This window comes from Gorilla gorilla, chromosome 9 (genome assembly GCF_029281585.2).
Source record: "Gorilla gorilla gorilla isolate KB3781 chromosome 9, NHGRI_mGorGor1-v2.1_pri, whole genome shotgun sequence".
Lineage (NCBI taxonomy): Eukaryota > Metazoa > Chordata > Mammalia > Primates > Hominidae > Gorilla > Gorilla gorilla.
The window spans coordinates 80642959-80670726 of NC_073233.2; the positions used below are offsets into that span (position 1 = coordinate 80642959).

Here is a 27768-nt window from a genome sequence, read left to right on the forward strand (position 1 = left end):
GAAGTGAGCAGAGGCTGAGCTAGCACTACCGCCTCCTGTCAGATCTGCAGCAGCATTGGATTCTCATAGGAGGGAGAACCCTATTGTGAACTGCGCATGCGAGGGATCTAGGTTGTGCGCTCCTTATCAAAATCTAATGATAAATGTGATGCACTTGAATCATCCCAAAACCAATCCTTCCCCAATCCTGATCCATGGAAAATTTGTCTTGCACAAAACCAGTCCCTGGTGCCAAAAAGGTTGGGGACCGCTGCCTTAAAGCAGTGAAAAAGAAAGCAAATAGCCTGGCGTGAATGCCAAAATGACCGCTCAACAAGGACAGCTGGATAGATACGGGCAGAGAATGGAACAGAGTATGGACAGGAGGGGGGCAGTGATAAACCCCGTCTCCTCCCCGCTACACAATGGGAAATGAGGAGATGCTGGAAGGATCAACGGCCGGATGATCAACAACCTTAACAAAATTAAGGGCAGACGCAGGGGACCGCGGCAGCGGCCATGAGGCAGGTGGGAAGCAGGCACAGTGATGAGCCGGCTGAGGCTGTGGGATCGTTTATTGGGGCTCTGTCCAGCCAGGCTGCAGCACCCGCCTGGGCCTGGCCCGGTGCCACCAGGAGGTGCCGGGTGGGGGAGGGGAGAAAGCGCAGGAGCGGCCGCCGCCCCAGGGCTTGCCCGGTCCTGTCTCCGTCCCTGAAGCGGTGCGGCGCTCAGGTGAGCGAGGTGTCGTCGTCGCTGCCCTCGCCGCCCGCGCCGCCCATCCGCTCATCTCTGCTCTCGGCCACCGCGCTCTCGTCGATGTTCTCCAGTGAGTCCGCATGCTGCACCGACAGCTCCGACAGCGCCAGGCTTGGCAACGGGCTCTGCTCCGGGTGCAGCCACGGCTTGAAGTGAGGCAGGTGCTTCTGTTTCCACTCGGGGTACTTGAGGCACGCCTTGTACATCTTCTTCATGGCCTGTGGGCCCGCCGCCCCGCCGGGTCAGGGGGTGGCTAGGGGGCAGGTCTTCTCCACACCCCCTCCAGCGGCTCAGCCCCCAGCATCCTGACTGGCTCCCTTTCAAAACTTCACTCCTCAGCCCTACTTGCCCTCCCTGAGCCCTAGGCTCCATTCTCCTTTTTTTTTTTTTTTTTTTTTTGAGACGGAATCTCACTGTGTGGCCCAGGCTGGAGTGCAGTGGCATGATATCGACTCACTGCAACCTCTGCCTTCCGGGTTCAAGTGATTCTCCTGCCTTAGCCTCCCGAGTAGCTGGGATTACAGGCACCCACCATCACACTCAGCTAATTTTTGTATTTTTAGTAGAGACAGGGTTTCACCATGTTGGCCAGGCTGGTCTCGAACTCCCGACCTCAGGTAATCCACCTGCCAAGGCCTCCCAAAGTGCTGGGATTACAGGCATGAGCCACCACGCCTGGCCCTCAGGCTCCATGCTTGACTCCACCCACCTCATTCCATAGTCCTCTTTCCAGTCTTCAACACCCCCCCAAAATCCCAAGGCCACTCACCTTGGGAGCCAGGAACTGAGAAGATTTATTCACCACCCACTTGGGTAAGGAGCCTGTGAGGGCAGGGAAGGGAGGAAGCAGCCTCAGGGACCCAGCCCCTCCGCCCCTGACAAAAGCCCCACCCTCTACCCAGAGCTTCCAGGGAGGCCACCGTCTTCCCCATGAGGAGCGGGTGTGTGAGGCAAGTCCTACAAGCCTTTACCCTCACTCCCTTCCACCTCAGACTGAGGTCCTAAGGCTTAGCTCTGTCCCCCACTTTCCCTCTGCCCAGCCTCAAAGATTACGTGGAAGAAAACCACAGGGTCCTAGGTGAGCACAGGCTATACATGGGTGGAAACTCTGACCCACCCTGCTGCACCTGCTGCCTCACTCAATCACACTGACATCCCTTCTCAACCTAACCTCCCTCCCAGGAATGCCCCTGACGCTCAGCCCCTCCCCCGCCTGTCCTTCCAAGTCCTCCCCTGACCACACAGGCCTCTGGCTGAGCACCCCAGCCTGGCCTGACCTGGAATCCACTGCCCAGCTCTCCACCCTGTCTCATTCCCAAGTGTCCACTCCACCTCTGACACCCAACACAATGAGGTGCCAGGGGAGTGCTAGGCCTGGACCACTGTGCACTCTGGGGCTTGGAGCATTTCCAGGCAAGGATGCTTAAGGCTTTCCCATCCTCTAGTCATTCACTCACTCACTCACTCACTCACTCCATGTTCACTGTGACACCCACCCTGGGCCAGCCCTGGGGACCCAGAGAGGAACTCACTGGGGGCCCAACAGGAGCCGACTGTTCTACTAGAGGGGAATGGACTACAGAACAGGGAGCCAGTGACTCCCCTGAGTGTCAGGGATCAGGAGGTGACACCCACAGCACCCCTGGAGGGGCGAGGAGGGGAGGCTTCGTGGAAGGGCTGCCTGGGCACAGAAGTGGGGATGGGTGAGGTGTGAGAGACACCAGGAGACCTGGGACAGGGCTTAGGCTTTTCTTGGAGGGCAATGGAGAGCCACAGAGTAACTTCAAGCAGATGAGAGTCATGAGGAGATAAGCGTTTTAGAGAAATTCCTCTGGCCGCTGTTACACACAGACAAGGTAGTTGGTATGGAGAGAAATGCCAGACTCAGGAACTGCTGAGGAGGCAGAATCAATAAGAATCAGTGACGGGGGCTAGGCGCGGTGGCTCACGCCTGTAATCCCAGCACTTTGGGAGGCCAAGGTGGGTGGATCACAAGGTCAGGAGTTCGAGACCAGGCTGGCCAACATGGTGAAACCCCATCTCTACTAAAAATACAAAAAGTTAGCTGGGGGTGGTGACAGATGCCTGTAATCCCAGTTACTCGGGAGGCTGGGGCAGGAGAATCGTTTGAACCCGGGAGGCAGAGGTTGCAGTGAGCCGAGATTGCACCATTGCACTCCAGCCTGGGAAACAAGAGTGAAACTCTGTCTCAAAAAAAAAAAAAAGAAAGAATCAATGGCTGGATTTGGCTGAGGAAGAGGGAGTGACCCCAAATGATGGCAGGTTCTGGGCATGGGTGACTGAAAAGTGGAGACTTAGGGCAAGGGGCAAGTTAGGAGGAAAGATGGCGAGTTCCCCGCTGGACACAACGAGGCTTAGGTGCCTGGAAGACATCCGAAGGGAGATGTCCAGGTGGCCGATGGCCACAGGAATCTGAATCTCAGCTGAGAGAGACATGGCCACTTGTGACAGAAGCCACAGGGGTGGCTGAGCCATCCCCAGGGAGAGAAGACTAAGGCCTAGAAAACCCAGGCATCCAGGACAGGCAGAGGGAACAGCCAGTGAGCAGGGAACAAGGCAGAGCATGGGGACGGCAGAGCCCAGGAAGAGCGCTCCCAGCTTCATCAGTGGTGCAGTGGCACCTCCCTGGCCCACTCTTTTCAAACCACTGTAAAGTCCCAAGCCTTGGTTCAAGGAAGGCTTTGGATGGAAATGCCCCAAAATGCAAAACAGCTCCTAACAGATGCCCTTCTGGATCCCTAGTAGATCAGGCCCCACCCCTGTAGTATAGGGAAGGATCCCATGATAGGCTGCCAGGGCCAAGCCCTCACCTTTGGGGTCCACCTGGGCCAGGTAGGTGATGACGCAGCTCTTGGGCCCTGTGCTCTGGATGAGGTAGCCCGTCTGGATGGACACAGCTCGGACCAAGTCTTTCCGAGGTGGGTATTTCTGGGGATGGAAGGCACAGGGAGGTGAGACTCGGGGTGGGGGCAAAGAAGATGTTTTTGTGAGTATACACAAATGCGCACGCGCACACACACATACAGTTAATTCACATGCCGTGACATCTGTTCCAGATCAGGCCTGATTCTGGGTGCAGAGAAAGGGAAGAACCAGAGTAGGTCATCCTAGCCCCTCTTGAAGCTTTTCCTGTTCCCCTCAGAAAAGCCCCCAGTCTGGGGTCAGGGCTCATGAACACATATGGGCACTCACAGACACACACACTCACCCTTGCCCAGGCCAGCTATACCTGCCTGTCCTTGCCCAGGGAGATCAAGGTGGCTTAGCCTCAGGGAGGACCAGAGGACCCTGCCTCTCACCTCTTGTTCCTCATTTCCCTGTCCCAGAGCCCAACCAATCGAAGTCAGCCCATTCCACCCACTCGCCACAGAGGTGGCCACACTGCCCTCTCCTGATCTGCTCGAGACCCAGCAGGGAGAGAGGAGCCATTATCCTCACTGTACAGGAAGGAAACTGAGGGCCAGTGGGCCCACGCCTGCCCGAAGTCATATGGAAGTCACGGTGGCAGCCTTAGCCTTGCGCTGCCTGACCCTCTCCCCTGCTCCACCGCAGGGAAGGCAGGTTGACTCACGGGATGTTTGACTGAGTAGTTCATAATGATGTAATCAGCGCCCATGGGGAGCCAGGAGCGGAGGGTGATGACATCACGGTTCTTCAGGGGCTTGGGACACCTCCCTGTGGAGGGCAAGGGACAGTTCAGCCAGACCACTGGTCCACCTGCCTACAAGGGAGGGTGTGGCAGAGGCCAGAGATGCAGGGATGCCTAATTAACTGCCAGCTCTCCAGTGCAAAGATGCACCTCCCTCCCAGACCACAGTCCCACAGCTGGAGCCAGAAAAGAGACAGGGCAAGACCTGTCCCTACTGTCTCCAGCCAGCCCTGCTCCTTACAGCCTCACACAGCCCTTACATTGTTGGCCTGGCTGGTTTGTCTACGTGAACGTCAGTGTACGAGAGAAAAACAGTATGAGTGTGCATGAAAATGTGTGCCTGGGACTATGTGGCATGTGGGTGGGGGCTGTGTACCTGATTGAGTGTATGCCTATGTGTGTATGTATATACGTGAACATGTGAGTGCATATGTATTTGTAAGTGTATGGGTGTGTGCCTAAGGGTCTAGGAGTGGACAGGGAGGGCAGCTCTATCTCTCAGCACTCAAGTCTCCGAGCAGCTTGGTCATGTGAGTAACCACAGGAGGGAGGGGGGAGGAGGAGGCTTGGTGGGAGGCCTGGATGGAGGCCAAGGGGACTGGGATCAGCGTGCTACGCCTGCTCACAGGAGTAATAGCCGACGTCAGCGTTGACTGTCAAGCGGGCGATGTCAAAAGTCTCAATGACGTTGCTGTCCCATTTCTTGCGGTACTCAATGTCGTGTAGGACGTCGTAGAGTGTCTCGGCTGGCACATCACGGCACTCCATCCGGCACTGCAGACAAGATATATGGGTTGTCAGGATCATATGGGGCTCAGAGCCTTGGCCAGGGGACCAGAAGGCAGACAGGCAGAGGGGGAGGAAGAGAAAGAGGACAGCAAAGAACAGGGGCCTCTGAAACCAGCATGGACTTCCTTCTCGCCACAAGCCCTGTCCAGCTCCCCAAAAAGCCACCTGTGCCAGGAGACAGACAGCTTCTGTATCCAGAGACCATCTCCCCCGACTCAGCCCAGTCTCCTCCGCCAGGAAGCCTTCCCAGCCAGACCTTCTGGGCTCCCACACAATGAATCTCTATGTCTGTGCCCTCCCAGACCCCTGTGAGCTCCTCGTGGGCAAAGGCTCATGGTTGCTTCAGCATGGAGCCTGGAACGGCTACATGTTAAATGAAATGAAAGCATAAATGAAAGTCGAATGCCAAAGTGGATGATTTATTTCCTCCCTGGTACTTATCACGCGGCCATACCGCCTGTCCTCTTATTTGTGGTTTGTTTGTTTGTTTTTCCTTCAACAAACATCTTTGGATTTTTTTTTTTTTCTTTTTTTGAGATGGAGTTTCGCTCTTGTCACCCAGGCTGGAGTGCAGTGGCGCGATCTCGGCTCACTGCAACCTCTGCCTCCCAGGTTCAAGTGATTCTCCTACCTCAGCCTCCAGAATAGCTGGGATTACAGGCACGTGCCCAGCTAATTTTTGTATTTTTAGTAGAGATGGGGTTTCACCATGTTGACCAGAATGGTCTCAATCTCTTGACCTTGTGATCCACCCACCTCGGCCTCCCAAAGTGCTGGGATTACAGGTGTCAGCCACCACACCCGGCCTGGATTTCTTTCTTTTTTTCATTCATTCATTCGTTCATTTATTGAGACGGAGTTTTGCGCTTGTTGCCCAGGCTGGAGTACAGTGGCGTGATCTCGGCTCACTGCAAGCTCTGCCTTCCAGTTTCAAAGGATTCTCCTGCCTCAGCCTCCCGAGTAGCTGGGATTACAGGCACCTGCCACCACTCCCGGCTAATTTTTTGTATTTTTAGTAGAGACGGGGTTTCACCATGTTGGCCAGGCTGGTCTCTAACTCCTGACCTTGTGATCCGCCTGCCTCTGCCTCCCAAAGTGCTGGGATTACAGGCGTAAACCACCGCGCCCAGCCTGGATTTCTTACTGTGTATTAGCCTTGCCCTCAAAGAGCTTTCCATCTGGGTAGAAGACAGCCAAGGACACCTTGTTTTATTTAACCCCCTCACCAACAATTCTGTCAGATAAGAAATCCAAGGAGGAACTTGAGGCTCAAAGAGGTTAAGTAACTCGCCCAATGTCACTCAGCTGGTAAGTAGCAGAGCTAGGATTTAACCCAGATCACATGTCTGGAAAGCAAGTAAAATCAGAACGAGGTTTCCCTAGGTTTGCACTCAGTGAGATGAAACTCAATATCCTTGTTCTGTGATTTTTTTTTTTTACCCAAGTGCCCTATCCCCAAGATCAAGTTCCTCTTAGCAAATGGACAAGTTTTCTTGTGTAGTTTAAAAAGATCTCCCAGAACTGGCATTTAGACAGTGCCAAGGGAACCCTCACATAATACTTTTCCACTCACAAGAGGAGATAAGCAACCATATGAGGGAGAGGTCACACTGTCTTCCCCCTCATCCCAGAATAGGCCTTGGCCCCACTAATGGTGGTGGGATGCCGCAGGAAGGACACACCGACACCTGCTGGCTATTCTAGGCACCAAGAAATCCATCACGCCTTGGATATAACTTCAGTTTACAGAAAATACAGAGGACAGAGGAATGAGCTAAGTGACACCACATGAGAATGCAACCAGACAGAGCCAGACAGTGAATCATTCCACGGGGCTACTGGCCCAGGCTCTTCTACTGGTCAACGTCAACAAAGGGGCTGGGTGGGACTGACTTGCAGGACATAACAACCACATGTAAAGTGTGTCTCTGCATTGCAAACTGATTTGGACACACCATCTATAAAGGGGATTTTTGGGACAACTGGAGAAAAGTGAACGTGATCAGAGTATCAAGTGCACTGAAAATTTACAGAAACAAAATGGTGGAAACTGCTGCCTAAAAAAAGGTTACAAAATAGGTTGGGCGCGGTGGCTCATACCTGTCATCCCAGCACTTTGGGAGGCTGAGACAGGCAGATCACTTGGGGTCAGGAGTTCGAGACCAGCCTGGCCAACCATCTCTACTAAAAATACAAAAATTAGCTGGGCGTAGTGGCACACAACTGTAATCCCAGCTACTCAGGAAGCCGAGGCAGGAGAATCGCCTGAATCTGGGAGGTGGAGGTTTCCGTGAGCCGAGATCATGCTGTGTGCTCCAGCCTGGGTGACAGAGCAAGACTCCATCTCAAAAAAAAAAAAAAAAAAAGCAGCATAACCTCAATTGGGGGAAAAAAATATACGCATAGAGGAAGCTCAGGAAGCGCAATTGCTAAGGTGTTAACAGTGGAGATCTCTAAATGATAGATAGGAATGTGATGGTTTCATTTTGCTTGTCTGTATTTCTTTTTCTTTTCTTTTTTTTTTTTTCTTTTTTTTTTTTTTGAGATGGAGTTTTGCTTTTGTTGCCTAGGCTGGAGTGCAATGACACGATCTCGGCTCACCACAACCTACACCTCCCAGGTTCAAATGATTCTTCTGCCTCAGCCTCCTGAGTAGCTGGGATTATAGGCACCCACCATCATGCCCGGCTAATTTTTGTATTTTTAGTACAGACGGGGTTTCACCATGTTGGCCAGGCTGGTCTCAAACTCCTGACCCCAGGTGATCCTCCCGCCTCGGCCTCCCAAAGTGCTTGGATTACAGGTGTGAGCCACTGCGCCCAGCCACTTGTCTGTATTTCTTATTATCTAACATGTATAGTACTAATTCTGAAATAATGAAAACAATTTGGAAAGGCCCCCCAGCAATACTGACAGGTGCACCCACCATGTGCCAGGTATTACACTAAGTGCTTTATACACATTATTTTATTCTTACAGCAGCGCTCTGGGATATTGGCCCCATTATAGGATTAAGAAAAACAAGGTTCAGGGACAGACTCGAGACTGCAATATTGTTTGTGTGACCCTAAACAATTCACCCTCCCTTTCTACCCCATTTACCTTTCTGCTTTATAATGGGGCATAACTAGATCCAACCATTTAATCAGCAGCCCCCAGCTCCAGCCCTGTACTGAGCCCAGAAGAGTCAGAGATGAATTCGAGGCCTGTCTTTGAGAGGTCTGCAGTGAAAGGAGGAGCCCACCTTGGAAATGGGGAGGTGTCCTAAAGTGCTCATTGGGGGCATAAGAAGGAAATCAGCTCCATGGGCTGGGTCGGGGGTCAGGCTTCATGGAGAATCTCAGTGCAGGAGGTAGGGGTTTGCCAAGTGCCCCTGGCAGAAAGAACAGCCAGCCAAGGTGCAGAGGCAGGCAAGAGTGTGGCCTGTGGGCAGTGAATGAGTTCCATCTGGCTCAGTCTCCGTGGTGTGGTATAGCCTGCTACTCAAAAGGTCCCTGGTTCTAGGTCTTCTTGGAAAAATGGGTGATTCCAGGGCTGGGTCAGAGAAAGTATAAGATGAGCATGGAACATCTTCTTGTGCCAGGAAGTAAGCAAATACTCAAAGAATGATAGAGATTTTGGACACCGGAACCAGCTTGAAGGGCTCTTCCCCTGGCACAGTGGCCAACTCTTCAAGGTTTACCGAGGACTTCCCCAGTTTTACCACTGCAAGTCTCACATGCTGGGAAATCCCCCAGTCCCAGGCAAGCTAGGACAGTTGATCACTCTACCATGGGCTCAATCTGAGATAAGCTGCATATTAAACTCAATAATGACCATAACTGTAGATATTCCATCGAATAAAATAGGAAACCAAAGTCTATACAGGTATGAATAAACAAGTAAATGGAATGTTTGATGAGGAATGGGGGATTTACATAGTTTTAAAGTAACTTCCCATCAAAATACTTATTAATTACAAAGGGAAAATTAGTCACTTCATAGTAGAGAAGCCTGGCAAATAGCACCTTAATCAAGTGATCAAAGGGAATATCATTAATCACAGGACAAGTTGCTGTCAGGTGTTGCCTGGTAGGACACAGTGAGAGGAATACAGGTATCACTTCTGTGCTACCTCTGCCACAGAGACATAACATAAATAGAATCACAAGGGAACCTCAGACAAACCCAGAATGAGGGCTTGTCTCATTTTATAAAATAATTGGCCTATAAGTGTCAGGATTATGACAGTCACAGAGAGAACTACATTAGACTGAGGAGACTAATGAGATGTGAGTGACTGAGTGAATGAATGAAGGAACAAAGTGAAGGGAGGAACGCGATGGTGAGAAAGGGGGTTGAAGAAGACAGAGGCCGGATCCGGCATCATCGTTAGCATCCAAACAGCCTCCTGAGCAGCCACAGGGAGGTCCAGGCACTGCCCCAAACGTTCAACACGCACTCATTCTTCACCCCAAACCTAGCTGGTGGTCGCTGTTATTATTCCTGCACTGAAAAATAGAAAACTGAAGCTTGGGGGATTCAGCAACTTGCCCAGATCATAGAGCCTGAAAGCAGCAGAGCAGGGACTCAGAATCGGATCTCCCTGTGTTCTTAACCATCAAAGAGCACTCAAGCGTGGCTTCTGAGGAAACCAGAATTTCTCTAAATCCAAATTTGGATGCTAGTTGGCTTTGCAAATCTTCAAACATGTTATCCTGGACCATGAGTGTATGGAGGGGCAGTGACAACAAAACCCTGCTTCCCAGGTTAGAATCCAACCTGGGACTGCCTCTTCCCCAGCCAGGCTCAGTGCTCCCAGGGCCCAGCTGCAAAGCAGCTGAATGCACACTGGGAAGGGGCCCATGCTGCCCCATCCTCCTTCCAGAGGCTCCCAGAGCAGGGCTGTTGTGGCTCCAGAGGCCAAAGACCCACCTCTGGGACAGAGGACAGTGGCCGGAGCATGCAGAGCCACGAGACAGACCAGTTGCTCAGTGTAAACTCTGAGTAGCACTTTATCTTATAAAGAGAAACTTCAAAGGTTTCCCAGGCTAGTGGCAGACTCTTGTGGAGGAAGGCCCCTGCCCAGAGAGTAAGAACCTTTGCTGTGGCAGCGCAGGTGAAGAAACTGAGGCAGGCCGGGTCGTGGGGGTCAGGTAAGTGTCCACAGGCCTCCCTAGCCTGGCCTGGCTCGTGCCCTTTCCACAGCCGCCAGCAGGCAGCACTGCTGCGCTAAGCAGAAGAAATTACACCCATCTTTGTTCCTGCGGGCGGCGGTGGCCACGCCCCAAAGGTGTAATTCTAAGAAGCTTGGGGAGGGACAGGTGGCGGGGTAGGGCTGTGTCTCTGGAGAGCACCAGGTGGGCGGGCCGGTACCAGGAACCCCCAGCTATTAGGCCCTGGGTGAGTGTCCACACCAGGTGTTGCCGTCAGGTGTTGCCTGGTAGGCCATCTTGGCTGCCCCCGGAGAAACTCCCCCTGGAAACAGGAACCCAAGGGGTGTTGCTCCACCAAGGAGCCACGCTGGGCTTGAGTACGTTTAAAGCCTGGTGACAGCAGGGACCCCGACATGCAGTGGTATTACATTTGAGAAAACAGGCCAGCCAGGTGCGGTGGCTCACTCCTGTAATCCTAGCACTTCGGGAGGCCGAGGCAGGCAGATCACCTGAGGTTGGGAGTTCAAGACCAGCCTGACTAACATGAAGAAACCCCATCTCTACTAAAAATACAAAATTAGCCGGGGTGGTGGCACATGCCTGTAATCCCAGCTACTCACGAGGCTGAGGCAGGAGAATCGCTTGAACCCGAGAGGAGGAGGTTGCGGTGAACCAAGATTGTGCCATTGCACTCCAGCCCAGGCAACAACAGCAAAACTCTGTCTCAAAAAAAAAAAAAAAAAAAAAAAAAAAAAAAGAAAAGAAAAGAAAAAGAAAACTGAGGCCAGGGGGAGCAAGTGACACCAGCGAAACTACAGGCTGTGTCCCAGGCACTCCACTCTCCAAACCCCCTCAAGTTCTCAAGGTGAAAAACCGGGATTCCCGAGAACCCCTGGGACCAGCACTGCACTCCACAGCTCCCCAATTCCCATGAAACCACGATCAGAAGGGACTGAACAAGCAAGGCGCAGGAAAGACCCACACAGGCTTTGAGGCTGGCAATCCCAGGCTCAATCCCAGCTCTGTCTCCTGGGCACAAGAGTTAACGCTTAGGAGTCTTCATTTCCTCATGTGAAAAATGGAAATAATAATAGCAGCTATCTCATGGGGATGTTGCGATTAAATGAGATAACGCATGTAATATGTCTAGCACGTAGTAAATACTCAAAAATAGGCCGGGCACAGTGGCTCTCACCTGTAATCCCAGCACTTTGGGAGGCAGAGGCGGGTGGATCATTTGAGGTCAGGAGTTCGAGACCAGCCTGACCAACATGGTGAAAACCTGTCTCTACTAAAAATACAAAAAAAAAAAAAAAAATTAGCTGGGTGTCGTGGTGCACACCTGTAATCCCAGCTACTCGGAAGGCTGAGACACGAGAATCACTTAAACCCAGAAAGAGGAGGTTGCAGTGAGCTGAGATCATACCACTGCACTCCAGCCTGGGTGACAGAGTGAGACTATCTCAAAACAGAAAAAAAGAGTAGCTATTGGCTGGTCCAAATGTAGTGAGTGATCTCAATTGATTATTCACAGTCAGTTACAGATCGAACTCCTTGTTCTACTGTTTTCCCCCTTCTCACTACTGCATTTGACTAGTCTTTAAAAAAAAAAAATAGTAGCTATTATTACTCCAGCGGGTTTCCATGAGTAGCCATGCACCCTTCCACGTGGCCAGGACTAGGCTGCATTTGCAGATACTGTGTACCCTGGGTGCCTCCCACATCTCACCCTGCCCTGCCCTTCCATTCATCCTTTCACCATTCTCTGAAGCCTGCTGTGTGCCAGACCTGTGTGCAACTGTGTGGTGGGAGACCAGCGGTGAACTGGACCTGAGCCCTGCCCCAAAGAGGTCCCGCCAAGTAGAGTGGTAAGGGACAGGGACACAAAACCTCAAGATAGCACGAGCAGGGCTAGGAGAGGCGAATGCACATGAACTGCATGGTAGAGTGAGCCTGAGCCCAAAAGGATAAGTCCCTGAGCCACTGAGGGGCAGGAAAGGGCATTTCAGCAGAGGGACGAGTGGTGCAAAGGCCTGGAGGCTTAAACAAACAAGTACAGTGCAGGGTCCAGTGCCCAAGCTGTATCTCACTCTACCCCCCACCTCTCTCCCGCCCCCTGACTGTGTTCTCTGGGATGTCTTGCCAGTGCTGAGCATTAGAGAAGGTGGACTCTCCACTCCAGGGAGGGGCAGCAGTCTCTCCCAAGACCCAGGGAGATGGTCGACCTGAGACGGGAAAGGAAGTCAGGTCCCCTCCATGGGGCCATGTCCTGGCCTTGAGAGCCAAAGGCCCAGGCAGTTACAAGCAAACAGACACACAGACAGGTGGACCTAAGGCTAATCCTCCCTCCAAGACCTTACACAGCAGGATGCCAGTATCCTTACCCATGGGATATGTGGGGCACACAGATTATCCCAAAGTCCTAGGGACCCAGGAAATGATCTCTTCACTCAGAACCCTTCAGGTGACCACTGGGGAAACCTGGCTTCAGCTGGGCTCTGAAATATCCCACACGCTGTTCTAACTTCTCCATACATTGCATTTCAGCAGATAGTTTTGTGATGGGAGTAACTGTTAAGCGAATCACCCCTTCCCAACAGAACCATATTCAAATGAGAGGAAGAATTCCTGATGGGGTGGGGCACAAAGTATCAAATCAATCACAGCCCTGAACAACAACCCCAACCTCAATAACCATTACCATTGCTCGAAATCACTGACCATTCAGCACTCCGCAAAGGAGACAGGGGCATCTGGACCATGGACCCCACAGGGGCTGTAATTTAGCTCAAACCACCTCTGCCAGCTGTCAAGGGCACAGAGCTGCATCCTTTGCAGATATTGCCTCTGACCCTTCCAACACCCCAGAGGGAAGCATCACCCCCATTTTACAGATGCTGAAACTGAGGCCCAGGGAGGTACAATCCACACAGCTAACAGCAGTGAAGCAGGGAACCAGAGTCCAGGTGTGACTGACCCTACAGTGTCAGGACTTTCTGCTACCTTCACCAAGGGGCAGGACTGGCCCAGCTAAAACAAAACACCCTGGCAACTGGAGGCTGCCTTAGTTGATGGTTATAATGCAGCGCTTTGCTGACCAGGGAGGCAGAGCTCACAGATTCTTCCTCCAAACAAAGCTCCTGACCCAAGTTCCAGATTTTCCAGAACCCAGTGCTGGGGCTCCAAACCTGAAGCACCTGTCGCCTGCAGGCCCAGAGTTCATACAGCAGTGCTGGTCCATCTGTGTCAGACAGACCTCTGCCCTGCCATGTCCCAGCTGTGTGGGCTTGGCTTGGGCAAAGAACTCTGAGCCCCAACATCTCATCTGTCAAGCAGAGATAATCCTCTCCTCAGAGTGGTCCTGTAAGGATTAGATGAGACTGGTCCCTAAAGCCCTTGGCAGTAGCTGCCCCTCCTCCAGCCCCAGGCCCCAGCAACTTTCCCTGATTTCTCAGGCCCTGCCCTGGGGGAACACCTCCCACTAATCCCCAAAGGACAGAACACACAAGGACAACAAGGAACAAAGTTTAAAATAACAAAAATGCCAAGATCCCTCCACAGCGTTGAGTGCACAGCGAGGGGGTGGACAGCTCTCTCACACCCCACACAGATGCCCCCTCTACCCTCACAGCCCACAGCCAGGCCCTGCCCTCACCATGCTGGACCAGGAGAGGAGGCTCTGAGAGATGCAAAGCCTGGCCCACAGCACACAGCAGGTCCGAGCCCCAGCGCCAGTGCCCCTCTGCCCTTTCTGCTCCTGCTTCTCCTCCCATGACCCACACACCAGCTGCTGGCTTCAGGGCCCTCCACTCTGCCCTTCCCTGAGGCCCCCACAAGGCAAGCATCAGGCCAAGCTGATGGAGCACCTGCCTCTTGCCTCTGGGTTTCTGGGGCCCCCAAAATGGAGACCACCAAGACCCTTCACTTTACACTCCCCCCGCCCCCCAAAAAAATCCCAAGAGCTGCTCCAGGGCACAGACCTAAGGGTTCAGGGGAAGAGGGGAAGGAGAGAGGTCTGCTCAGTGCTGTCATGAGGGGTGCTGAGGCACCTCCTCCTCCAGCACTGCCCAGAATGCTTTCCCAGGACTTCCTCTCACTAGCTCCCTTCCTATTATGTCTTCAATATGTCTTCAAACTTCAGACTGGCTGCCCCCTGTCCAGGCAGCCTGCCCTATCCCTAAACTCTCCAGTATGGGCTGGAGGCCACCTTTCCTTGTCTCCTAGACCCCCAGCAGCTCCCCCCTCAGCACGCATTGTCATGCATTCATTTGCCTGCAATGCTGTGGCCCCTTGCTCATCTTGGCATCCTCCATGCCTTGCAGGGGGCCTGGCCTACAGCAGGCGCTCAATAAGGAGCTGTTCCTGAATGGAGGGATGGGCAGGTAAGCCAACAAAGAGGCTAAGCCTGTGTGGGTTTCTCTGACTTTTAGAATGCTGGAGCCCTGGTCCGTGGCCCTCAGTGCATCTGTATAATTCAGAAGGAGGTGCAGCCGTGAAAATCCCTGAACTCTTGTAGATCTCTATAACACGAGGACAACTACTATTACTACTTCCGCCATCATCCTCTTAAAAAGGGGTAAAGGGCTGGGGGGTGGAGGCATGAGGCGTCAGAAATACCAAGAGACAGGTTCAGGGGAGATTCTGGGACTTGCTTTAAGATCTTTAATAGTCCTGACAATCAAAGAAAAGTAAAGTAAAATTGTACTGAGGTACCGATTTATGCTCAGTAAATTACCAAAAATATATAAAATACTCACTGCTTATGAGGTACTCACTGCTTATGAGGTACTCACTGCTTATGAAGATATGGTAAAACTGTTACACAGTTAGTGGCAGCAAAAATTGGTTCCATTATTCTAGAAAATAAATTTGGCAAATACTTTTTAAATCATAAGAATGATTTAAAAATAAATTTCTCTTTCTTTCTTGGTCCACTGTGGTGATCACAGTTCACTGTCCCAGTAGCTGGGACTACAGGTGTGTGCCACCACGCCTGGCTAATTTTTGTATTTTTTGTAGAGATGGGGTTTTGTCATGTTGCCCAGGCTGGTCTCAAATTCCTGGGCTTAAGCGATCCTCGCACCTCAGCCTCTCAAAGTGCTGGGATTGCAGGTGTGAGCCACTGCACCCCACCAAAAATGTATTTTTCAATTCAGTTCCCAGAATCCCAGGACTACAAATTTGTACTCAGAAAAAAATATAAAATAAGAAAAAAAGTTATGTTACAATATTCATGAGTATATTATTGAATTTGCAATTAGCAAATTATACAGGAGAACCACCTGAACACTACCAGCGCAGCCCCAGTTTGGGTAAGAGTGACATCACCCTAATGATGACTGCACATCACAGAGGGTGGAGGGTTCCCCCGAGCAGGGGTGGCCACTGAGCTAGCTCTGCACCTTCAGAACCCAGACAGGCCTATAGGGAACAGCTGCCAGAAATGTTCCTGCATTAATAATTCTGTAGCAATATGAGAAACTTCTACAGAGCAAGATTGAATAAACAAAACAGGATACAAACTAGTACCCGTGACATGGTTTAAACTATGAACAAACTCTACACCTTTGAACGAGAGCTGGAAGGAACCAAGAAAAAGTTCTACTCAGGGAACTGAGGCTCCGGATGATTTATCTTTATTTTTCTTTTTTGGATTCTCATTACTGGTGCTACAATATCGTTTATACAAGAGATAAAAATCACTTTTTTAAAAGAATTTTTTTTTTGAGACAGAGTTTGGCTCTGTCGCCCAGGCTGGAGTGCAGTGGCACTATCTTGGCTCACTGCAACCTCTGCCTCCCAGGCTCAAGGATTCTCGTACCTCAGCCACCTGAGTAGCTGGGATTACAGGTGTGCGCCATCGCGCCCGGCTAATTTTTGTATTTTTAGTAGAGATGGGGTTTCGCCATGTTGGCCAGAATGGTCTCGAACTCCTGGCCTCAAGTGATCCACCCATCTCAGCCTCCCAAAGTGTTAGGATTATAGGCGTGAGCCACCACACCCAGCCTTACTTTTTTTCTTCCTAATTAAATGCATTGTCCAGAACCCCACCTCCTTACTCCCTGGACCTGAAAGCTGGGACTCAGCTGAGTTGGGGCCTGAGACTACCCATCTGATGCTGAGTTAACCTGGGAACACTCTGTGTTGTCTGGCAGGGCTTGCAGGCACAGACAATGACAACTCTTTAGGTTCAAGGAAGGCACAAAGGGAAGCCAGAAATGCAGGTAGAGGGAGGGGCATCTAAGCTGGATCCTAAAAGATGACCAGGAGAGGAGACGGCACCCAGATGAAAGGGAGGGGGAAGGGGCTCCCGGCAGAGGCGATGGCCTGAGAACTAGAAACGGCATGGACTGGTTGGGGGAAGGAGAAGGATCAATGCAGTGCCACAAGGTAACCCAGGTGAACAAGCACAAAAGTGGGAAATGGAGCTGTCCTTTAGGGACCTGTTCATTCATTCATCCATTCTCAGCAAATGTGGATGGTGTGTGGCTCTGTGCCAGGCTCTGTGCTAGGAGGCTGGTATAATAAATTCACTGAATTCTGTCCTCTCAACTATCTGGGAGGAGGGACAATTACACCCATTGGTAAATGGTGGCTCAGAAAAGTGAAGTGGAGGAACCAGGTTGGAACCCCCAGCGTGATCCAAAGTCCATCCCTGAGACTATTCCCTGAGAACTAGGCTCTGTTCTGTGTAGGACCCAAGGAATCAGGTGGGCCAGCACCTGGCCAGAGGAGGACAATCCCTGACAAGTCCATGCTGGGAGCTAGGGCTTTTGAGGGTGTGTGTGGAGTTCAGGGGATGTTGGGGCTGGCTTGCCTAGAGCTGGCATGGGGGTTGGAAGGACACAGAGCACAGTGGTGTGGTCCCAATGCAGGGTCTCCTTGCCCCATCTTTGGACTCAGTATTCCCACCTACGAAATGACCAGACAATCCCTATGGCCCTCTCCTGTGAAGCGAAGGGAATCTGGCAGCAGCTACCTCCAACTCATCTTCTTCCCAAAAGTGGAACCCCTGAGACTGTAGTGGAGAGTAGAGATGTTACCATGTCTCACCCAGACAGAGCTCCCTGAGCAGACTGAGCTAGGCCTTCTCCGCCGCTCTCCATCCAGGGCTGAGTGACTCATCCCTGCTCTGCCTCTTTCCCCCTTCCCTCCCTGGTCCCCAGCAGCCTCCCTGGACCTCCACCCCCACCTCCACCTCCAGGCTCCAGAGCAGCAGGCCCAGCTCTGCAGCAGTGATGAACGTTGCAGAGGCTGGCCTCCTGCCCTGTACCTCTCCACTTCTATCCTGGGGGGCGAGGGGGAGCCAGACAGAGAAGGGAGAGCTGAGAAAGGGAGGCAGAGAGTGGAGGACCTAGAAGAAAAGGGAAGGGGTAGGGGATGCCAGTGGGACAACACAGAGGCCAGGGCTGACTTCAGACATCAAGACAGGCAAAGACAAAGAGGGAAAAAGCCTCCCAGGGCTTCCGGGATCACCAGTGGACTGACGCCCCCAGAGCTCTCCAGTAAAGTTCCAGGCTTCATCCCCAACAGCCTCCAGAGCACCACACCCTGGGCAGCCCACAGACGTCTCCTGCTCCCCATGCTTAGCGCTGCCATAGTAGTCACGGTTCTCCCTGTGCCTGGCACTGCCATAGTGGGCATGGTTCTCCCTGTGCCCAGTGCCACCATAGTGGGCATGGTTCTCCCTGTGCACAGCGCTGCCATAGCCATAGTGGGCATGGCTCTCCCTGTGCCCAGCGCTGCCATAGTGGGCACGGTTCTCCCTGTGCCCGGTGCTGCCATAGTGGGCATGGCTCTCCCTGTGCCCAGTGCTGCCATAGCCACAGTGGGCACAGTTCTCCCTGTACCTGGCGCTGCCATAGGGGGCATGGTTCTCCCTGTGCCCAGCGCTGTCATAGTGGGCATGGTTCTGGACTTGTCCCTTATGCTCTTACTCTCAACCTCTAGCCAACTCTGCCCGTTGGATTCCACTCGGCCACAACCTTCCCAGCAGCCCCTCTTCACTGCCCAGACAGGCCTCACCATCCTTACTTGGACCCCTGTAGCCACACCCTCTTCTCTGTCCTCTGTGGCCAGGGAGCTTTTTAAAACCCAGAGCTGGTAATGGCCCTTCCCAGCCTGAAAGCTTCTGCTGTCTGTCTGTCTATCTATCTCTCTCTCTCTCTCTCTCTCTCTCTTTCTCTGCCATCAGGATAAAATCTAAACTCCAAAATGTCCTCCCCACCCTGGTTCTGCCTCTTCTTTTCCTCACTGTTATCCCTGAACCCCTGCCACAGGGGAGCCTACCTCCCTGACCAACTCACCAAGACTTTCTCAGCTTGTTGCCTTATCCTGCTGGGCCCCTGAGGCCCCATCCAAACACCAGCTCCTGGAGAAGCCCCTGTACCATCCCCCAACCATGCTGCCAGTCATATACTCACTCAGCCTGAGTATATGTCTCTGTCCCCACACTGCTCACAAAAGGCTGTCACTGTCTCCATGTGTCTCCCCATGAGGCCTTGAGTCTCTTAAGAGCAGGACCCAGGTCTGATATCTCCAGGTGGCTGGCAGGATGGGTGGGAGGCATGAGAAGAGATTTGTTGAATGAATAAACAACTGGGACAGGAACAACATGACCAGTATAAATATTAAGGACAGAGTAACCTTAAGACACAGGAACAAAGTCACCAGTAGAGACATTAAGGACACTGCCAGTAACCATTAAGGGACAGGGGAACAGAGATGGATAGAAAACATACCCCAAAGGGAAGACCTTGAGACCCAGAGACAGGCTTGAGGTGGCTGCACCCCTCTTGGTACCTCCCTCTATCCCCTCTGGCATGCTTGGACTGGCCTTGATGCCCTGGGGTCCCTGGAGGCAGGACAGGGGGCTTCAGAAGGGGAAACCACAGCACAGTCAGAGCTGAGCCAGGGGCAGGAGCTGCCAGGAGACAGCTGAGGAGACATAATTGGATCACAGACAACTCTGCTTCTGCAGTGAGGGGGTGTGACTCACACACACAGAGTAACGCCAGACACAGAAACACACACAGAGTCTCACTCACAGGCACAGGCGCACATACCTTCAACACAGATTGACTGACCCTGTCAGGCCCCTGTCCCGGGGCTGTCACGTGGGTAGGAAGGGGGAGATGGGAAACCCAGCACCTGCCCCTGAGGAGCTCAGTGTCTGCCAGACTAAGGGCCACATCACACACACAGTCACCCACAATTCAGCTCCACACACGAAGTCCCCAACAGAATCCTCAATCCCTATCACGTTATCTCGTCCTTATGCACAACCATCATCTGGTGTCTTATTTAGTTGTTTGCTTCTATTTTGCTCGTCACCCCTTCAGGATGTAAAACCCATGACAGCAGGGTCTGATCTGTGTGGTTTGCCCCTAAATTCCTAGATATGACACAATCCTCGGAACATAGTATGTCCTCAATAAACATACTGAAGCAATGAATGAATGCATGCATGTATGCAAGTGGAGACACACAAGGGAACTCCATCCTTCTGGCTATCAGGCCTCTACCTCAAGACTCATCACCTCCCTGGCAAAGTACCAGGCCCCAGCCACTCTGGCAGGGTCCAAAGATGGCAGTCAGGGGCAGGAGATGGTGGAGGGGATCTCAGGAAGCCGGGGCAAATGGAGGTGGTAACACAAAACCCAAGGATGAGTAAATGGCTCAGGCACCAAAGGGAAGAGCAGAGGTGGCAGTCACCCCCTACTTCCCATTAGGCAGCAGGAGGCAGTATATATGTGCAGACATTGCTCACTGACCCCAGGACATAGGATTCCAGAGAAGCATCAGAGGTGGCAAGTACCTGCCTTCAGGGAGCCCAGGCTGAGGGGCAGGAAGGCAATGGTTATGCTAAAGCCCCAGAGAACAGCTCCAGCTGCCCTGTGCCACCTGCCCCAGACTCTCTTTAAAGACAGGTAACAGGAATCTACTGTGATTGGCATGGTACCCTCTGCTGCCCATACTTTTGAGTCTCCAGGGGCCCCAAGGCATCAAGGCCAGTCCAAGCATGCCAGAGGGGATGAAGGGAGGCACCAGGAGGGGTGGGGCTGTCTCAAGCCCGACACGTAGTCTGAGCTGCTTTCCCCAACCTGTTGCCAGAGCACCACCATCTGCCCAGTCAGGGGCAAAGGTGAGGGATCGGGGCTGAAATAAGGTTTCTATCCCCATCTATCCTCAGTGGCAACCAGACACCCAGGCCAGGTCTCCTGCTCCTCGGGAACAAGCTAGAACAGCCCCGCAGAGGCCCTGGAGCCCCACAGAGCACAGGCCTCTGGGGTCACGGCATCCACAGCCCTGGCTCCAAGTGGCCCAGCCAGGCATGGAGATGCAGGGGAAGAAAGAAAACCCATCTGTCTCCAGGACTCCCTTTCTCTCATCTCCTGAAACTTTAAAGACTCTCGGCTGGAAACTGAGCTGGGGCTCATTAAAGTTTAAAAGTGGGAGCCTGGGCAGCTGGGTGTGGAGGGCACAGAGCCAGCCTGGGGGCTGAGGGCTTCTCTAGTCCCAGCAGGGACACAGCCTGGAGGCACCCTCCACTCCACTCCGGCTCATAAGGGTTCCTTGGCCTGCTTAGGATGCAGGCCCCATCCATGTACAGGATGGCTGTACATCCATGCCGTCCTGCATCCCAGCCTGCACAACACTTCACAGTGCGCACATCGCAAAGAGTTATGCTATAACCATCATATCCCGTCCATGATCACTCCTAAGGCTCTCTGGATTCCATCCCTTGCTCCATTCCCCACAACCTGGCTTTAAGGTGGGCCTTGGCACCTCTGCCCAGACAAATACAGCAGCAGTGCCCTCTTACCAGTCTCCCTGTCTAAAAACTTCCCCTGGCACCCCAGAGCCTCTAAGACTCAAGGCGTGGGGCCTCGGTCTAGCTCTCTAATCACCTCCAGCCCCCTGAGTTCTGAGCCTGCACTGAACCACCTCCCATTCTCCAAATGCACTACCCTGTGATCCGCCTCTGGGCCTTTGCACAGCTGCTGCTCTGTATGGAATGCTCCCGACGCGATCAAACTTGTAATCTTCATTCCCCACCCAAAAGGATCACCTGAACATTCCTCCTCCGTGGAGTTCCTTCCCTGACCCCCAAGGCTGATTCAGATGCCCTCTCTGGATTTCCAGAGCTCCTGTGACAAGTGTGTGTCTCAGCACCCAGCTGGAGGCTCCTTGAGGGCAGGGCTTGGATCTGATTGCCCTCTCCATCCCCCACCTCCAGCACAGGGCCAAGCAGAAAGAGGGTAATGATGGATGCTTGCTGAATGTGTGAATGAATGAAGTCTCTGAAGACAGGCAGGGCAGATAAGGAAGCTGAGTCCCAGGCAGACAACTTGCCCAGGGCCACACAGCCAGGACTCTGGATCCTGGTGTTCTTTCCCCAACATCCTCAACCCAACCCAGGCACCTCCTCCAGGAAGACTTCCCTAACACCTCCAGCCACCTCTGATCTTTCCCTTGTCTGAGCTCCTCCAACCCAAAGTCTAGACACTGACTACCTGGGGTCATGCTCTCTGGGAGCCTGTTCCCCAAGGACAGCTGTGGAACTACTTCTTCCAGTTCCCCCCATGCCAAGTCAGAGCTGGAACCCGGCAGCTCAGGGCCTAACCCTGGATTCTGGATCCCCTTCTAGGGACCTCTCTGATGGCATAGACTGGCAAGACCTTAGCCACCATCCTCACTCTGTGTCCAACAGGGCAGCCTCCCCTACGCTGGCCTAAGGTTAGGACAGCCTCTACAGACCACCTGCCCAGCAACTTCCTGTATGGGGAAACTGCGCCCCATACAGCAGGCAGAGCCAAGCTAGAGCCTGAACTGACCCAGTCCAAGGCCCTAAAACTAGATGAAGTCGTGCGCCTGCCACCGCCAATAAGAAGACTGACCCAGAAAGGTGAAATGACCCCAAAAGTCACATAGTGAGGACTGGACTCTTGCCCAGCTGGGTCTCCTCTAAGGTGCCCTCCCACAATGACACAGCACAGGGAGACCCACGGGCCCAATCATGTTAATAACTCAGCCCAAGGGAGTGGCGAGATCTCAGCCTTGGCGAGTCAAGGACCTAGGTCCTGATCTAGCTTCAGCCATGTCCGGCTGTTTGGCTGTGCACAAGTGAATTCCTGCTCTGAGCCTCAGTTTCCACATCTGCTTGATGGGATTAAGGAGACCTGTCCCACACGTGGCCCTGACCTTCCCCATGACCCTTTTAAGTCCCAGAGACTGGTAAGAGTGGGAAGGGCCTTGGAGACCCCTGAGCCATCTGGCATTTCGTAGGGTGAGAGGGTGAGGTGCTGAGGGGTCATGAGCTGAGCACTGGCTTTGGTGTCTGGAACCCAGGTGGCCTGTGGTGTGGGGTAGGTGGACAGTGAGACAGGGCTGGGAGGGGCCGCCAGAGCTTTTCCCAAAGGGGAAGGGGAGGAGCAGCAGGACAGGAAGTCAGAGGAGACAGGTCCCCACTGCCCAGCTTCCTGTGGCCAGCAGAGCCTCAGGCTCTCAGCCACACCCGCTCCCACACCTGCTCCAGGGCCAGGTCTCTCCTGTCATGGGCCCAGGCTCTTATCAGGCCTCATTCCTGCCCCCAGGCTGCCTGTGCAGTGGGTGGGAGGTCACCTGGAACTGTCTGTCCTCTCTCCACCAGGGTCTGAAGACCTCTGAGGAGATACGCAGGTCTCCCCTGCCTCTCATCATGCGGCCGGCCTCAGGAGAACAGAGCACGTGAGCATCCAGGCCAGGGCCTCATAGGCCACGTCCTCTGCTGTCTGCCTGCTCCTCATCTCTCCCCAGCTGGGTGCTGAGTTCAGAGGCTCTTGGAGCCAAGAGGGCCCAATGGCACAGATGGGCAAGCAGCCCAGAGAGGGGCAGGAATGTGCCCAAGGTCACATGCAACAGCCAGGACTGGACCCCAGCTGGCCCTGGTTGAATGACTGACAGAAGCTCTTGGTCTCCCGTTTCTCACACCAATACAGGTGCCATGAGGAAGCTGACCTGGGCTTTGAGAGATCTGAGTTCAGGCTCCAAGCTGCCCCCTGCCTTGTACCCAGGATCCACATTCAGCATCTGTCCCTGGGACAGGGACTGAACTGTCAGGAGGTAGTGTCTGTCTCTTTTCCAGTATTCAGAGCACAGTGCAGCCCTGGGGCCAGGTCAGGCTGGAGGCCAGGAGGGAGGGAAGGGGTGGAGGTGGCCTCCAACAGCCCCTTTCTCTTTGTCCTGGCTCCAACTACTGGGCCTTGAGCCACAGTGGCTTCCAGGGACCTCTGGACCCAGGTAAGGGGAAGGGAGATGAGGAAGAGGAATTGAATCAGGTAGATAGCTAGGTGGAGTCCCACCCCCACCCTGGGATCAGGAGCACGGGGCATGTCCAGGGGTCAGCTGGCTTTCCCAGCTCTGGGGACAGGCCCAGAGCAGGCTGAGGCAGGAGAGGGGAGGGGGAAAGGGGGGCAGAAGCTCAGCAAACACCTGCAGTTGAGTCCCAGCCTCCTGGAGTGACCCAGTCATCCCCAGGGATTCTGGCTCCAGACCTGCTGGGTGACCTTGGCAAGCCACTCCCCTTTGTGGGCCTCGGCTTTCTCATCCATCAAACAAGAATAGGATGACGAGAACACCGCGTCCTCCAGGCCTTCAAAGAGTTATTGATGGGGTTAAAGGCCACAGTGTTGACTAAGATGCGAGCCCATGTGGAGAGGGGCAGGGGCTCTGGAGCCAGGCTGGCATGGGTTCCACTCTTGCCTCAGCTGTGGCATGACCTTAGGCAAATAACATTACCTCACTCAGCCTCAGTTTCTTTGTTTGTAACACGGAGACAAGACTACACTGCCCCAGACTAGCCTCGGGGTAAATTAGATGAGGGGGAGAAATGCTTGGCTCAGAGCAGGGCTCTCATTATCAGAAATGGGATTATCTGCATGGAACCTGGGAGTCCTGCAATCTTGGGGATGGGAAGCTCACAGGCCTCTGTCCATCTCTCCCAGAGCTCCAACTAGCTGTGCTGAGAGGATCAGGAGTGGGAGCTGGCACCTTGGGGTGCCCATAACCAGGGTCCCAGCCTCCTTCCTGGGTCTGGGCTCTGCTCACCTCCTCTCCCCACCCTCTCTCCATTGTAGGGAGCAAAGCTGGGGAGGCACCCTGCAGGGAGAAGCAAGGCAGGAGGACTGCCAAGATGCTGCAGATCTGGGTTCCAGACCCAGCTCTGCTGAGACAGCTGTGTGACTCTAGGCAGGTCCCTGCCCCTCTCTGAGCCCCAATATCCTTGCCTGCATCCCAGGGGCAGGAGGGGTATGACATAGGGATTACCAAGGGCCCTTTGGCACCTCCAACATCTGTTTAATCTGAAAGAAAAGGAGGGTAGGGTCCTGGCTGCCCAGCGTGTATGCCTGTCCAGAAGCCTACAACACCCCAGTTTTTCCAAGTCTCCACCACCCAAAGGAAGGCCACCTGACAAGTCTGATCTGGCCACGAGTGGCCTGTTGCAGTCAGCCTGGCCCCCAGACCCACCAATTCCAGGCCTGGGCTGGCTAGGGTTTATTCATTAACCAAGCCAGATGGAAGAGGTAGCTCCGCCCTATTGACACAGAGGGTGGGAGTACTGGCCTCAGTTCAGACCCCTCCTCCTCTGACTTTCTGGAGTGCCAGCTTGGTGGGGAAACTACACTTCTCCCCCAGTGTGCACTGCCCGCCTGAAGCCTTTCCCAGGTCACAGTCAGGCTCTCATGAATTCCCTTCTCACCTTTCATTCAATTTGTTCCTTGGTTCTTTCCTCCCACCTCTCTTCCACCAATACCCCTGCTCTAACTGTGTTGGATGCTGGGGACGCAAAGAGGACAGGACCTGAGAGGCTGAAGCGAGTGGATCACTTGAGGTCAGGAGTTCAAGACCAGCCTGGCCAATGTGGTGAAACCCTATCTCTACTACAAATACAAAAATTAGCTGAGTGTGGTGGTGTGCACCAGCAGTCCCAGCTACTGCTGGGAGGCAGGAGAATCACTTGAACCTGGGAGGTGGAGATTGCAGTGAGCTGAGATTTCGCTACTATACTTCAGCCTGAGAGACAGAGTGAGGCTTCTCAAAAAAAAAAAAAAAAAAAAAAAGGATAGGAGACCTGTCCCTGCTCTTAGGGAACAACCAGCTGAGACATGCCAGCTGCCTTCCCCTTCCCTGCTCCTCAGGCTCAGACACAGGTCAAGGTTCTGAGGCCCTGGGCAGCGAATCCCAAAGTGGGAGACACACATGGAAACCCAGAGGGAAAGACAGTCAGATGGCCAAGGTGCAGACAGAGTCAGAGGGGAGAAGGGGAGGCAGAAAGTGAGAAGCAGATAATCGTGCGGGGATGGACAGAACTATATGTAAATGATTAAGACAAAGTGAGGCAGAAGGGCTCAGGGTCAGAGGGGAAAGGTCAGACATCTCAGGTCTTGGTAAGGGGCCAAGATACATGCCTGAACTAAGTCTGAGACTAGGTCCCAGGCAGAAGGGGAGGGTGGACTCCTCCACATTTCCAGGAGGATAGCAGAAGGGAGAAGGCAAGGAAGAGGAAGGCGAAGGGCACAGCCTACTGCCAAAGCCCATTGCAGGGGGACCTACCAGCCCTGGAAATGCAGCACCCACAGCAACATCAGATGTGTTGGGGGTAGCTATTGAGGCCCTTAAACCAGAGTCTTCACCAGCCCCTGCCCCATCTGGTCCCCTGGGGGAGATGCGTTCCCAGGGTCCCAAACCCCAAGCCTGCCCTGCACGGCAAAGAGAGGAGAATTGTGGGGTTGGGAGGAGCAGGGGAGATGGCTGTGAGCGACTGATGTGTCTGCAACTGCTCCCTATGTTGGCTTCCCTTGACCCCAGGCCCCTTCCTTCCCCAGCCCACCTGTAGCCTGGCTCTGTGCAAGGCAGGGGTATTGGAGCCCTGCCTTCAGGATCTGCCAGCCACAATCCTGAATCCCTGCAGGAGGCTAACGGAGCAGCCAGGGAGGGAGGGAAGGGAAAGAGCAAGAGCAGGGCATTGGGCAGTAAGGAATCGGGTCCTGGGCACCCCAGGGTGCAGACAGTGGGGAAGGAGACCCAGCTCAGGCTGAAAACCAGGAATCAGGGAGAGAAGGGCCCAGTCTCCCACCTGGAGTAACTCAAGTCAGGAACCAGGTGCAGGCTTCCCCAGCAGAGGGGTCCCTGAGGGAGACCACTCTCCTAGAAGGGCCTGGCAGCAGCCCAGATCCCTGGAACAGGCAGGGGCATGCAGAAGCCTGGGTTCCAGCTGAGAGAGGCAGGGTGAGTCACTCCTGCTCTCCAGGCCTCGGTTGGCCCATCTGTGTTATGGGGCTTGGCCCAGCAGACTGTGTCTCCTCCCGGTCCCTGGCAGGAGACTCTCTCTGGGCCCAGATACACAGCCAGGTGTCTAGCCCGGAGAGAGGACCAGGAGACTCCGGGAGAGAGGCAGTAAGGGTGCAGTGGAGGCTGCAGGTATAGCGGGCAACCCTACCTTGATCTTGTGCAGCGTCCGATCCATCTCCACAGCCTGCACCCAGACAGACACCCCAGCCTTGCTGTAGGTCAGGTTCCAGCCCACCTCAGCCTCACACTCTGACCGGAAGCTGTGGAAGTCTTGGTCATCGGGCACCTGGACACTCTCACGGCCCAGGACCGGCCGAGGCCCTTGGGGCTCTGTAGAGGCCGCCGGCTTCTCCATGGGGAGTGTGGGGAGGCCCAGGGCCCTGGTCCTAGTCCGGCTCTCCTGGGTCCTCCGCGGAGGCTCCGACAACGTCGACGCGGCTGCAGATGCTGACGCCACCTTCCTGGGACCTGCAAGACCGGTTTGGGGACGGGAATCAGTGCGCTGGGGGCGCGGGTGGGGCTGTTCGGGGTCCTGGCGGGTGGGGAGCTGGAGAGAGGTAGGGGCTGGCCCCAGGGAAGGGCGGACGGGCGCTGGACAGCCTCGGGGTCCCCCTCCCGAGGAGCGCCCCAGACCCCCTGGGGCCGGCGTGGGGACTGCGTATGGGACGCGGTGGCCGGCGGGCGCCCGTCGGGACCCAGGGACTGGCCAGGACCCGAGGGGAGGGACGGTGCGGCGGGGCCCGCGGAGCGACCTGCTCAACTAACTCGCAGCGACGCCGGGCGGGCGCGGGGCGGGTGGCGGGGCAGGAGGGGCGCCCTCCAGGCCGGGCTGCTCACCTGTGCCCGCCGCTCCGCCGGGGCCCGCCGGGGCCGGGGTGCCAGCGCCGCCGCCGCAGCTGCCCGGGAGACCCGGGGCCGCGCGGGGGCTCTGGTGGGAGGAGCAGTGGGTCCCGCCGCCCGGCCTCGCCCCGGGCCCCAGCCCCGCGCGCCCCTCCCGGCTAGGCTGGGGGCTCGGGGGCTCGGCGGCCGCGGCTCGGGATTTTCCAGGCTGCGGAGGTGAAGCTGACGGATCTCCGAGCCCCGCCCCGCCCCACCCCGCAGGGTCCT

The 27768-nt window shown here is 54.3% G+C and overlaps 1 protein-coding gene across 3 annotated transcripts in view; it reads right to left on the reverse strand.

The window, feature by feature from the left end:
• Positions 1–536: 536 nt before the first annotated feature.
• The window catches only part of STARD10 (StAR related lipid transfer domain containing 10), a 38938-nt gene continuing 11706 nt past the window's right edge, over positions 537–27768 (reverse strand). For 2 of the 3 annotated variants that reach the window (XM_063693365.1, XM_019036867.4), the window contains exons 2-7: positions 26810–27129; positions 5032–5179; positions 4328–4431; positions 3567–3684; positions 1505–1557; positions 537–953 (exon numbers count right to left, since the gene is read on the reverse strand). In XM_063693365.1, coding sequence (XP_063549435.1) covers positions 708–953; positions 1505–1557; positions 3567–3684; positions 4328–4431; positions 5032–5179; positions 26810–27016 — 876 coding nt within the window. In that variant the 5' untranslated portion in view covers positions 27017–27129 and the 3' untranslated portion in view covers positions 537–707. Of the gene's footprint in view, positions 954–1504; positions 1558–3566; positions 3685–4327; positions 4432–5031; positions 5180–26809; positions 27130–27498; positions 27718–27768 lie in introns of those variants that run through there. The other variant, XM_019036869.4, reaches the window with a different exon arrangement.